The sequence below is a fragment of the Acomys minous genome (genome assembly GCF_964271855.1).
Source record: "Acomys minous genome assembly, chromosome: 16".
Taxonomy (NCBI): Eukaryota; Metazoa; Chordata; class Mammalia; order Rodentia; family Muridae; genus Acomys; species Acomys minous.
The window spans coordinates 17,185,072-17,199,088 of record NC_140498.1 but is presented as its reverse complement, the minus strand read 5'-3'; the positions used below and the strand labels follow the sequence as shown (position 1 = coordinate 17,199,088).

Below are 14,017 nucleotides of genomic sequence, written 5' to 3'. Positions count from 1 at the left end.
GTGTCTCTGGCCTGCGCGCTGGTCTGGTATGTTCACTGATCCTTTTCCTGATCCACGTGCACTCGAGCTCAGTCTGAACCTGCTGCCCCTCTTGTCCTTTCTGCCTGTCTCTCTCTCACGTGCAAGGGCTGGTCTCCTCCTCCCATTGAGGGTCAATTAGAAACACAATAATCCAGGTGGAGTTCCCTGTCTGTTTCCTGAATTCCAGGCCCAGGGTGGCTCCACCCAGTCTATCTCAAGGTTAATGTCAGGGAATATCCCTAGTATGTCCAAAAACAAAGCCCACCAAAACTACTTTCACCTATGACAAAGCTTACAATCCTTCCCACAGGAAGTGGTCAAATATGGGGGACCAGAGTTCATGTCAGTCAGTCCCCACTCTCCACTCAACTGTGGAGAATGTCCTGTCCATTGGCTAGGTCTGAGTAGGGGTTCAATGTATTATCCTTGGTTGGTAAAGTAGTTTGAGCAGAACCCCTGGGCCCAGATACGCCCATCCTGATGTTCTTCTTGTAGGTTTCTAGGACCCTCTGGATCCTTCTATTTCCCCATTCTCCCATACTTCTCTCATCTAGAGTCCCAGTAGGATGTCATCATATCTAACCCAAACTCCTGGTAAGAGAATACTTTTATGGGCCATGCCTCTTGGACTAGTGTCCAGATATAAGTGAGTATATACCATATGAGTCTTCCTGCTTCTGGGTTAACTCACTCAGTATGATCATTTCTAGTTCCATCCATTTGTCCACAAATTTTGGGATTTCCTTGTTTTTAACAGCTGAGTAGTATTCCATAGTATAAATGTACAAGTTTCTTTATCCATTCTTCGACTGAGGGACATTTAGGTTGTTTCCAGATTCTAGCTATTATGAATAAGGCCGCTATGAACATGGTTGAGCATATGTCCTTGTTGTGTGGTGGAGCACCTTCTGGGTAAATTCCAAGGAGTGAAATAGCTGGGTCTTGAGGAAACCCTATTCCCAGTTTTCTGAGATAATGCCAGATAGATTTCCAAAGTGGTTGTGCAAGTTTGCATTCCCACCAATAATGAAGGAGTGTTCCCCTTTCTCCACATCTTTGCCAGCATGTGCTGTCACTTGAGTTTTTAATCTTAGCCATTCTGATGAGTATAAGATGGAATCTCAGAGTCGTTTTGATTTGCATTTCTCTGATGACTAAAGACGTTGAACATTTCCTTAAGTGTTTCTCAGCCATTCGATATTCCTCTGTTGAGAATTCTCTGTTTAGTTCTGAGCCCCATTTCTTAATTGGGTTATTTGGTTTGGTGGTGTTTAATTTCTTGAGTTCTTTATATATTTTGGATATTAAACCTTTGTCAGATGTAGAGTTGGTGAAGATCTTTTCCTTGTCTGTGGGCTGTTGCTTTGTTCTTTTGACAGTGTCTTCTGTCTTACAGAAGCTTCTCAGCCCTATGAGGTCACATTTATTGATTGTTGACGTTAAGGCCTGGCCTGTTGGTGTTCTTCTGTTCAGGAAGTTGTCTCCTGTGCCAATATGTTCCAGACTCTTCCCCACTTTTTCTTCTAACCGATTTAGTGTCTCTGGTTTTATGTTGAGGTCTTTAATCCATTTGGACTTGAGTTTTGCACACGGTGATAAATATGGATCTAATTGCATTTTTCTACATGTAGACATCCAGTTAGACCAGCACCATTTGTTGAAGATGCTATCCTTTTTCCGTTGAATAGATTTGGGGAAGTCTTCTTTTTTGAGGACATGTTGGAGCAAGTTTTTTTTTTTTTAAGTAGAGTGGAAAACTTTAGAAATATATAACTGGGTCAGTTATCTTTATCTTACAAAATTCTTTTTTTAGCTCAAATATTTTGTGTTACATTTCTGATTACTGCTTAATTTATTCTTTGGTAATAGGAATTTTTAACATTTTGGGTGGGGTTTTTATTGGTTTATCTTTCTCTCATTGTTTACATCCATTGATTCCTTTCCACTATATTTTGGAAGCACTCCCCCATTATTTCTCTCAAAAACTGGAAATGCAAACTATCATGTAGCAGATTCTGACTGCAGCTGTGTGCACTGATATCGTTCTGAGAAGCATCAAGTCTTAGGAAAAGTTTCATCTGTAAAACATTTTTTGGCCCCAGCAAAGAACATTGCAGTAGCTGGTGTGTCAACATGGATTTTGGTCCTGTCAGGTTAAGTAGATGGTATAAATATAGTCCTTGTCTGTGTTCATCCTAGAGACAGATGCTGAACAAAGTAGAACATGAATGACTCTTTTCTTCAGGGATTCTGTTTCTTAAGGATAGTAAAGCTTTTGTCTCATAAGTGGGGTTTTTGTTTGTTTGTTTGTTTGTTTGTTTGTTTTTTCTGAGACAGGGTTTCTCTGTGTAGCCTTGGTTGTCCTAGAGTCACTTTGTAGATCAGGCTGGCCTTGAACTCACAGTGATCCACCAGCCTCTGCCTCCTGAGTACTGGGATTAAAGGCACGCACCACCACACCCAGCCCACTCATAAGTGTTTATATTGGTGGAGAGTCTCTCCTGCTCAGAGCATAGAGCAAACTGTGATCACTTCTTCAAGACGTTTTTCTTTACTTGAGTATTAACTTGTTGAAGTGGCTGTGACAGATATTACAAAGTAGGTGGTTTCTTAAAACAAGAAGATGTGTTCTACCCGAGTTCTGAAGTCAGTATGTTAGCAAGGCATGGCTCCCACAAACCCACTGGAGGCTGGTCTCTCTTCTGTCAGCTTACATGTGGCATTTTGTAATTGGGGAAGTCCAGTCTGTGCCAGCTCTCATGTAGCTGTCTTCCCTCTTTGTGTGTCTCCATGCCTTCACAACTGTTTCCCTGTGCATCAATGCCCAAGTTTCCTGTTGTTATGGGACATGGGTTACATTGAACTAAGGCCCAATCTAATTTGATGAAATCTTTAGTCACCACATTTCCAAATAAAGTCACCTTCATAGTTGCTGGTCTTTTTTGAGAAGGATATGGCTTTACCCATGATATTGTCTCCTTGTTTTCCTATCCAATTAATCCTGAATTCTTTGTTAATCATTTGTACAACTCTTTAGAGCTAATGACCAATCAGATTTTAACTCAGTAGAAAAGCTTCTGCTAGAGTGTTCTGACTTGTGCTTTCTGTGTCAGTCTTCCTGAGATTTTTCACAAATGTACTACATATGCCCCGACCCTGTAGTACTCTCCCTTTCTCTCTCTCTCTCTCTCTCTCTCTCTCTCTCTCTCTCTCTTTCTCTCAATCTCTCACTCTCTCACTCTTTCTCTCTATTATATTTTTGTTTAGAATTTCTTCAACATTACCTTATCAGATTTCTAGCTTCCCATATTTTGAGGAACCATGCTTTTCCCCATTTCAGAAGCTGGAAAACTCTTGCCTTTAGATTCTGTGTTGTTAGGTTTCTTGTTGTGCCTCATCCTTTTTCCATGTCCTTCGACGGAATGCCATGGATTCTATTTGTGCGTGCATGCATGTGTATGTATAGATCTGTGTATATGTCGGAGGATGCCGTGGCCCACGTGTAGAGGTCAGAGAACAGGCTCGGGTGTTGGTTCTTGCCTTCCTCATTGTGTGAGAATCCCCTAAAGTTATTTGCAGCTAGAGACAAGAGATTCCTCTGAAGCTCATGGACTAGCTTTCTTCTCAGCAGCAGCATTAAACACCAAGCAGCCCTCCTCCTTTCTTCCTCCCTACTCTGTTCCTCTTGTCTCCACAGGAACCTGTGCACACACATATGCACATTCTCTGCATGATGATGACATAGCAGTCACAGTTAATGTTGTAGATGTGGGAAGGTAATAGAACAATCTCAATTGTAAATACTGCCTGTCAACTGTGACATCATTGTTATATGATATGGCTGACCTTTCAGGCTAACAACATTAATCTTTGGACAACCAAGAGCAGAATCTTAGTCTCTTACCTGGAGGACAAAGGCTCCTTAGGCTGGGCATCTTAGCATCTACTAACGTATTCATTCAGCTGCTTTCAGCACAAACCTCCACTCTGGATGGAAAGAAATCTTCAAGGAGGAAACGATCTGCTAGCCACTTTCCTTAAGTGCATTCTCTGTCCTGTGTTTGAGGTAGGAAGAGGCTGTTGGAAGAAGTAACAGAGCAGATGTGGGTTAAAAAATAGCATTTATACAAAAGAGAATGTGCATGATTTAAATAAGTAAATCAACACTTTTGTTCCTTCATTTAGACACAAAAATGGGTCATTATACATACTTTCTTCAAGAGGTTTCAAATCATGATTCGTTCTTTGAATAAGTACCTGTTTTCCTGGTGTTTGTTTTATTCTGTGGTAGTTTGAATGAAAATGGCTTCCACAGGGTCATATGGCTTCCACAGGCTCATATGTTCAAATACAGGTTCTTCCTGTTTGGGAAGGATTAGGAAGTGTGTGGTTTTACTGGAAATGCATCCCTGGGAACAGGTTTTGAGGTTGCTCTCTCTGCCTCCTGCTTGTGGTCTGAGATGTATGTTCTCGGCTGTTCCTGTTTCCACCACTATGGACTCTAACCAATTTGGAAACATAGCCAAATTAAAGTCTTTCATTTATAAGTTGCTTTTGTCATTGTGGTTTATCAAATAGGAAAATAACTAAGATAATTTATCATCCTTTTTTATTTTTTAAAACTAACATCATTACTGAACCATTTCTTGGACATGATACATAGCCTTGTTTATTTGGATGTCTCTTATTATTTTCCAAGATGGTTCTATTATTTTAACCAAGAATACTAAGACTATTTGTTTTGAAATTAGACAGCATTAAATATAGTACCTGGAGGAATTATGCAATAACTACTTTTTTTCTTTTTCAGTTTCCTTCAAACACATCAGAGATCTGTTGTATTATTAGGGCATCACCAGGAATGAGACAGATGAAAAATAAGGATGCTGCTGTGAAGAAGAGACGCTCTCTTCCTAAAGATGTTCCTCTAGGTATGAATTTAGCATAGTTTCCTCATCATATAAAATGTGGGTTTTTTTTATGATAAATGGTTTGTGTATATGGGAAACTCATTTGTAACTTGTATTCTCAAGTTTTTGTATAAAATGGAAAAGATAAAATTATAAGAGCCTGGACAGATCTTATGATCTGAGTAAAACCACTTTTGAAAATACATACTTCAACTTTTGAAAAATTACCTTATGATGACTTAAATGTATTTATCTAGGCTGTTTCTTCTTTAATAATTTGAATTTTTACTGTTTGAGCTTTATTTTAGTTGTATTCTTTTTAAAGACGTAGGGTTTTTTTTCTGGTTTTTATTCATTGGTTGAGCACTTCCGGGTGAGGCACTGTGCTAAGAATACATCTGAACATCTCAGTCCCTCACCATTATTACAGTAGATAGAATGGGTGCTGTTGTTGCCCGTTTATACACTTAAAGAGTAGGAGATTTTAAATGGTAGATGTTACCACATGGCTGTGGAGAATTCAAAGCTTCTAACATCAAAATAAGCATTTTTTTCTAATTCCTTAATGGAGTTGAGGAACCTCTCATGAGTGAGTGGCTGGTGAAACAAGTGTATGTGTGTGGATAGATAGATAGATAGACAGACAGACAGACAGACAGACAGATAGATATCCATGCCCATTGTTAACTCTTGAGTTTTGTCCTCATTTCTTCCATGGTGTCTGCTTTGATTGTGCTTTAAATTTATGGAAATTTCTCTTTTTAAATAACTATCTAGTTACCTAAGTTAATATTACTCATTTTATACCTAATAATTATATTACTGAGGGTTTCCCAGAGTAACAGAGCAAGTATCAATAGATATCTGTTTCTCCATACACACCCACAAACACTCACACACTGTTTAATATTTCTGGGAGGTGTTCTTTTTAGAGAGTATAGAGGAGTAGGGATAAAGAACTTTCCCAATGTCTCTTGTGCTCAAATATATAAATACATGTGTTATAGATAGACAGACAGACAGATAGGTGATAGATGGATGTGTTTTATATGAGAGGGGACTTAATACAGGACTTGGTCAAATGATTATGGAAGCTTCCAAGCTCAGTGGCATGCCATCCACCTGCTGGAGATCCCCCTGCTGGAGAACCAGGGATGTCAGTAGCATACTTAGTCAAAACCCAAAGATTTGAGAAGAAGGGGTGCCAGGGTGCCACTCAGCTAAGCAGAGCCAGGAGCAGTAACCATGAATGTTCAAAGCTACTGTGTCTTGGAATTTCTTCTACTGAACAAATGAATCCATTACTTTTTAATTCAGCCTCACTCAAGTTCTCAGAACAGAGGCAAAATATAGCCAGATTTTTTTCTGGGGGCGGGGAGGGGTCAGAATGCAGTGCGAACAGCCTGTCACCTAGTTCCGAGAAGAGCTGGTTCCCTTCTGAACCTTCATGAACTGGATTGTTGATGTCTACGTTTCTTTCCACGCTGGAGTTTTCTGAGCTCCGGCTAGAGTGGCAGTTAATCTCTGCTTCCATGTTCTAGGCCTTCTTTAATCTGCAGCTCTAGGTTCTGCTACGTTCCTCCCACGGAACAGTCCCAAAATGCCTAAGAACTGCACAGTCACATTTATCACAGCAGTGACCTCACTCCTGGTACCAACTTTTCTGTATTAATTACTTTTCTTATTTTGACTAAAAACCTGACAAGAAGCAGCTTAAAGAGGAGTTTGGTTTGGGTTGTGGTTTAAGAAGAAACACAGCCAGCCATGGTGCAGAAAGCATGGTGGCAAGATTGTGAGGCAGCTGGTCACAGTATATCTGATGTTAGGCAGCAGAAAGTGGGCAGGATGCACGCCGGAGCTAGACAGCCTCAAGTTTTGCCCCTAATGACCCAGTTCCTCCATGAAAGTTCCATTTTCTGTAGGTTCTGAGGTTTCTAAAATAGCACTATGAGCTAGGGACAAGGCATTCAAGTATAGGAACCCATGAGGGACACATTACCTCCAAACCATAACACCATGACACCACTATCACTTTGTAAAGTAGTCCATAAATTTCTGTGCAGCTGCTTTGGCAGAAGCGGTGTATGTAAAGAAGGCATATCCACATCCACAGTGTTTACCTTGTAAGGGCAAACACTGCCCTTGCATGATGAAAGTTGTTTAGTGTAATCATTCTGCTCCTACATTGCTGACTGAACACTTCAAGATGCACTGCTAGAACAGTGCCAGCTAGGTCTCTGTTGATGAGCCCATGCTCCCTGCTACATCACTACTTTCTGTACAAGGACAGAGAGGATCCAAATCAGCTTCTTTCCTTTTTCTCCAGCCTTCTTCTGAAAGAGATTGCTAGGAAACTCCACAAGCATTGGCTATCTTTTTGTTTTGTTTTGTTTTATTGTTTTTCAAGACAGGGTTTCTCTGTGTAGCCTTGGCTGTCCTGGACTCCCTTTGTAGACCAGGCTGGCCTCGAACTCACTTCAGTCCCCTGCCTCTGCCTCCTGAGTGCTGGAATTAAAGGTGTGTGCCACCACACCAGGCCAGCATTGGCTATCTTATGAATCATTAAGACTCCTCCTCTGTTGAGGTCACTGTTTGGCGTATATTTGTATGTCATAGGAATATTTTCTTGGTTTTTGCCCATGTAGAGAGCTCTTCTCAAATGTCCTTCTCTTCTGTTTTTCCAATATCATTTCTTCTGAGTCCCAACCATCCATGCAAAGCATTGGTTACCACCTGTGAATTGGTATGCATCCAACATCTGAGCATTCTTCCTTCCATCAAAGCAAACAGCCAGGTACACTACTCAAAGTCCTGCCCCCAGGGAAGGAGATTTCTCTTCACTATTTTTTTTTTCTGAGATATATCAGAAGAGCCAATCACTATGTACCAGATCTGATATTTTCCTGGTCAGCCACCTGTAGCGCACTCCTCATGACCTCTTAAATGTAGACTGGATGAGCAAAGATAAAGGATAAAGTAGGGCCTGTAGCCCTTGGATCAGCTCTTCGTGTGACCTACTTGTGCCTTTAGTGCATGCTTGAGTGCAATCTTATATGTATCAGTTTCATTTGGCAGAGAAGACCTGATCTTCACTTTGTGGCTTGCTAAGTCATATAAAATACAGTAGTGCTCAGTAACACAGTGGCCCAGTGCTAAGGCCCACTCAAGAATAAATGCTGTTCTTCAGTATATAAGTATTTATCCACTGATGATAGCTGAACTTTGAAATCCTGGGGGCTATGCTGTTCAACTCTGAGTTCCTGCTGAAAGATCCAGACAGCATCTCTATCCGCCAGAGACAGCTGAAGCACCATGGAGTCTACTGGACACTGGAGTGCAAGGGTTAGAGCATCTTGCAGGATAGAGTGTGTCTGTGTGGGGCCTTCTCTTGTTCTGGGTCTCTTGTTAAACTTAGTGCATCTTTTAGGTAACTTGGTAAATGAGGTAAAGTAGCACACACAAATAAGATACATGTTGACAGCAAAATCCATAATGGCCCATGAAAGAATATGCCCTTTTTGGTTTTAGGAGGACCCAGATATAACAACTCTGCCTTATATTGGGAGTTATCTCTCATAACACAGGACCCCTAGGAGTCTGCAGGTAGAAAACCCCTAGCAACCCAACAGTTTCAATTCTAGGAATATGTTCAACAATGATGTCTATGTATGTTCATCAAAAACTATAAACTAGATCGAGGTGTAGTGGTACACATATGTAACTCCAGCACTCAGGAGGCGGAGGCAAGTGAGTGGATCTCTGTGAGTTCGAGGTCAGTTTGCTCTTGATAGCAAGTTTCAGACAGCTAAAGCAGCATGATTTGTCTAAAAAAATACATAGAATATTCATTGGTCATAATAATTCCAAACCATAATTTAGCCAGATGCACATCAATTAAAATAGATAAGTAAACTATAGTATATTCATTCAAGTGCTACAAAGTAATATTAAAACTGTATAGTTAAATGAAACTGTTATGGTGGATCACATTAATAAACTTCACATGAAGTATTCAATATTCTTAAGATGTATTTACTATTATTTACATGTGTGTAGCATAAACCAGGCAAACTAAACTCTAAAGGAATTAGGAGTGGATGCCCTCATTAGAGTAAAGGTATTAAGAAGTTGCTACAGATTCTTCTATGGTGCTGATTACATTATGAAAAATCCTCAAGATGAACATCTGTGTACTTTTTGTTTACATGTAGGCTAATGAAAAACAATTGACCTTTTTTAGGTCTGTCATATTAGATTATGACATCAGATATTGTCAAAAATTGGGGGTTAAGTAACAAATGCAAACTAAAAGTGCCTGGGAGAGTTAATTGTTCACATTTGGCAGTTTAATTTAGAGACCCCTTAATGAATGTTGAGCTGATGCTGCCATCTCCTGGCTTATATCTAGGCTGATACCCTATGGGCAACCTCTTCATCTAAGTACCCTTAGGACCACTTGCTACTTGTGTCTGCCTTTCGTTTAGTAAAAATAGCAAAGAGCCAAGCTAACTTGTGATCATGTTATTTAGAATATTCAACAGCCTATTCTTAGCATTGGCATTTAAAGTTTTAGCTAGTTTGGCAGTAATCTAGTCAGGGCTACAGTGTAAAGTTCATTCTGATGGTCTAGGACCCTGTTCAGGATGACCGAAAAGGAATTAGCACTGTGTTGCTTAAAGAAAAAACTTGGTTCAAGAAAACAGCAACAGGGGTTGAGGATTTAGCTCAGTGGTAGAGTACTTGCCTAGCAAGCACAAGGCCCTGGGTTCAGTCCTCAGCTCTGGAAAAAAAAAAAGAGAGAAAAGAAAACAGCAACAACAAAAATCATGTGATAGGGAAGACAGAGTGGTAAATAGGCTCTGAAGATGGGGTGCACCTGGTAGAAGTGGCCTTAGAAAATGTCTAGATCAACACTTCCCAGGGGTGGTCTTCTGGCCACCAGGACAACTGAAAACCTGATAAGTTATAGGTACTAGAAATAAGGCAGGGGAATCTGAACCGTGTTTAACTTCCCAGGTGATTATATAAACACTAAAATTTGAGAGCTATGTTCTTTTCTATTTTTCTCATTCTACAGATGATAAAATAATTTCACCAGATTGATACATATTTTGTCCTAGTTTACTAGGATAATTACTGGCCAGATAAGAACCATATCCCTGTACTATATGTACCTAAAAGAGGATACTTTTTGCCTTTAATCATATAGCCATATAATCATAAACATAGACAGCCTCCTTCTCTTTCTCTCTTGATGAGAAGCTTGAGATTTTGAATAATGACAGTGGATAGAAATAGCACACAGACCCACACAAAATGAGGTGGAAGAACCCTATGCAAGTATCAGAGAGATGGTAATAGAAGTTTTTGGATAATGGTATATTCCATACTCAAATTCTGACATACTAACAAATTCCTTTAAAGTCCATGGATTTTAGTATGTTATCTGTAAAATTGGTTAAATAGTATTTGTTACCTGAAAGAATTGTGAAGCTTATAGGAAATCTATGTAATTTATCTGGAATGCATAGTAATCACTCATTGCTAAGCCTGAGACTATAGCTCAATATAGAACACTTCCCTGCTGTATGTGGGACCCTGGGTTCAATTCCCAGCACGCCAAAAAGAAATCATCCAGTGTGCAGTAACAATTTGCTTTTAGATGTTTGATTAGTTTCTCAAGTCTAGCTGACATATATCTTTTGAAAATTTTTTTCTTGGTTTTGGTTAAATTGTAAAAAGTCTAAAATATGTGTGTAGTTGCTTTATGTAATGATAAATTTGATTATGCTATCTTATGTAAAGAATAATTTATCAATTAAGTTTATATCAAGCAAGTGACATGTCGACTATGTCATAGACACATTTACCTACTATAACTACAAAGGTGAAGTATGGCCAGTCAGTGCTTTAGAGGAAAAGAGATCAATGTACTTTGACATCAGGAAGAACTCTCAGGCCTATTATTTGGTCGATATTCATGCGTTTATGTAAAGAAAGAGTTCAGTAGTTGGGTGACTCTTTGGGGAAATACTTTTGGAGTCTGAATGTTATATTCTAGACAGTCAGTTTCTGGAGTTGATATAGCTGCCTCCTCCTGTCAGTTAATAATCTGATAGAAGATGCTAGAGGAATGGGTGCAGGATCCTATTGGGGCCCACAGGCAGGTCAAGCTGCTCTGGTGGATGATCTAAGGCCACGGAGAATCCTGAGCATAGGCCTTCTAGAAGGAGTATCAGTATAAATGTAAGCATAGAGGCCGAATGTTCTCTCAAAGGACTGACATTAGTTCTGCCACCCTGTAGACTGGACTTTGAAAAAACATAAGATTGACTTGTATTGGGAAGTAGATGGTAGAGAACCTCTGCCATCGTGCTCACTTTGTTTGTTTGTTTGTTTGTTTGTTTGTTTTTTGAGACAGGATCTCTCTGTGTAGCCTTGACTGTCCTGGACTCACTTGTAGACCAGGCTGGCCTCGAACTCACAGAGATCCACCTGCCTCTGCCTCCCGAGTGCTGGGATTAAAGATGTGCACCACCATACTTGGCTTCTCACATTTTATCTTATTCTGGTCAAAGTTAGTTTTTATTTGATCATTTGGATTTGGAAAGTAGTGAACTGAAAGTAAAAAGGCTGGGTTTGACTTTTGTCAAAGTCCATATGAACAGAGTTGGGAAAATAAAGATCTGTACTAGTATGCTACTCAGAACTGGGTATTATAAATACTAACTCTCAGCTGCCTCTGAAGTCTGGCTTAGAAATTCTGAGAACCAGAGTAGCTAACCAGTTCTTTGTATAGGGTAGTAAGAAAGGATGATTGAAGATGATGTCCAAGTCTCTAGTAATTTCAAGTTCCAGAAGTAAGGCATGATGATTTATGAGTGGGAAAATAAAGGGCACATCCCCAAATGTGTCTATGAAATCTGCAAAGGTGACGTGAACGTGAGGCTGGGAAATTACCCAGAAGCTGCTGAAGGGTGGTGAGTGGACAACATGTAAGGTTAGTATATCCAACACAAGGAGCCATAGAACACAGGGAAGTTGGCTTTCCCTACTTAAGTGATTTGTGAAGCCCTTGGGGCCCTGTTAAGATGCAGCCTTTGCTACAGCCCCTTTGGAATGGTGCCAAGGGACCCTCAGTTCTAACAGTAAGACTGCTGTTAGATGCTGCTGTTGGTCTCTGGATGGAGCCCCACTTTGAGTAGCAAAGATCTCTGGTTTATAGCTTAACTGTACACCACTTTCCTGATCATCTGATATTTGGTAAGCTCGTCTGAATCATACTCAAAGATTCTAATTGGCACGAACATGACTGTGATAGCAGGGTTTTTTGAGGTGCAAGAATCAAAATGAAAATGGGACAGTGGGAAAATGGTTAAGCTGTTGTGTCCATTCTGGATCTCCTGGTGTAAACTCTGAGGGGAAAGCTGCAACAATGTTGCATGTTGGGAGAAGATGGATTTCACTACAGCAAAGAAAAGGAGGATATAAAAGCAGTAAATGAGAAAATGTGAGATGCTGCCTAGGCAATGACTGAGGGAACAAGGACAAAAGCAGAGGAACAGCATTACTCCAGGCTACAGGGAGGGGCTCGGAACGCCTGCAGAGGCCACCATTACCAGTCTGTGAAAGGCTTCCCTCTGGAATGGTACTAAGCAGGTCTCTTGGTGTCTCCAGAAAGAACTCCCCAGCATTTTCAGGAAGGGGTGGGTGTGATGCAGGCAGGAAGAGCCCTCATCCCTGTGAATTGGTTATTAGTAACTATTGAACACTTGCTTCTGTACAAAATAATGTGTTATGTTTTCTCTAGATATTATAATGAAGACAAACTCCAGAACGTAACAGCTGTGGTTGAAGGTGTGAAGCCCCTACAAGCAGAATGCCTGCCTTAGTTATATGAAATTATAAATTCTCTATTGTTTGCTATAAAGTGTTTGAAAATTCTGTTACTGTTCTTGTCATTTGGTCAGTTAAGAAAAGAAGCATTCCCCCATATGCTTCTTAAATGCATGTATTTGTTCTTTAAAATATGAGCCAGTTAGATGTTATTAGAAGACGGTGCACTAAAGTGGATGGCTTTTTGCTCATAATGAGCTCCCATCAGGGTACTGTATAACTTTCTTTGCTTTTGTCCCCAGATCTGTCCTTTGTATGGATCAAAAGTAGTAAAGTTGTTGAAGTGCTAAAAATGAAAATGATTATATTACAGTCTATTTTTAACAGAACTTAATTGAAACCACATGAGTGAGAGACCTAATTCCAGGTCTGACTAAAGGAAACCCTACACTCAAACACTGCTGAAGCAGGAATATATGGTGTGTATGGTCAGTCATACACTAAGTGTTTAATGCATTACCTCATCGCCTAACCAGCTTCGACACTATCTGCATGACTATGATTATGCTTGTTTTAGTGTTTTCATAGCGTAACTTGTGGCATCTGGACACTGCCTGTCCTAAGAAAACAGAAGCCTGTTGTCAGTGAACAGAGTGCAGTTGTGTAACTTGGTGAGATTTTAACCCTGATGCTGTGACTAAGGCTACACGTAAAAGCAAGAACCAAAGTTTCAAAGCTGGCGCCAATAGCAAGGAAAACCATAAAATCTATTTAATCTGAAGTTAAATTACCTATACACTATTTCTTTTTAAATAGAAGTCCTGTGAAAACATTCTTATAAATATTTTTGAAAAGGTCTAAGCCACTAAGAAAGCGATTTTCTTTTCACTCTAGCTTCATCTGGAATATGAAAATGTAGACGAGAATGTTAATGATGGAGGTTGCTACAAATTCAGACCTGTTTTCCACACGAGTTCAACTAAGTCAGCAACTCTTTCAAAGGCTTCCAAAGCAGAAATATGATAAGCGGCAGGAGCATGAAGACCAAGAGAAGGTCTAGTTCCTGCCTTCGCAGAGGTTACTCCAAGGAAAAGAGTGAATTACTTTGTATTTCCCGATCAGATGGATTGGGAGTGGTAGGATTACAGGACACATACATTGGACTGTTTTGTATTTCTATTAAGGAAAATATAGTTCGCTCTGGAGGTTAGTCCTCTACCAGGTTATACAGTTTAGATGTGGTGGATGCT

The 14,017-nt window shown here is 40.0% G+C and overlaps 1 protein-coding gene across 3 annotated transcripts in view; it reads left to right on the top strand.

The window, feature by feature from the left end:
- MEIKIN (meiotic kinetochore factor) overlaps positions 1-13,680 on the top strand; it is a 48,873-nt gene extending 35,193 nt beyond the window's left edge. Inside the window, exons 13-15 of one of the 3 annotated variants that reach the window (XM_084761573.1) lie at positions 4,832-4,952; positions 12,742-12,788; positions 13,662-13,680. In XM_084761573.1, the coding sequence (XP_084617699.1) occupies positions 4,832-4,952; positions 12,742-12,773 (153 nt within the window). In that variant the 3' untranslated portion in view covers positions 12,774-12,788; positions 13,662-13,680. Of the gene's footprint in view, positions 1-4,831; positions 4,953-12,741; positions 13,256-13,661 lie in introns of those variants that run through there. The other 2 variants (XM_084761574.1, XM_084761572.1) reach the window with 2 other exon arrangements.
- The last annotated feature ends 337 nt before the right edge of the window (positions 13,681-14,017 follow it).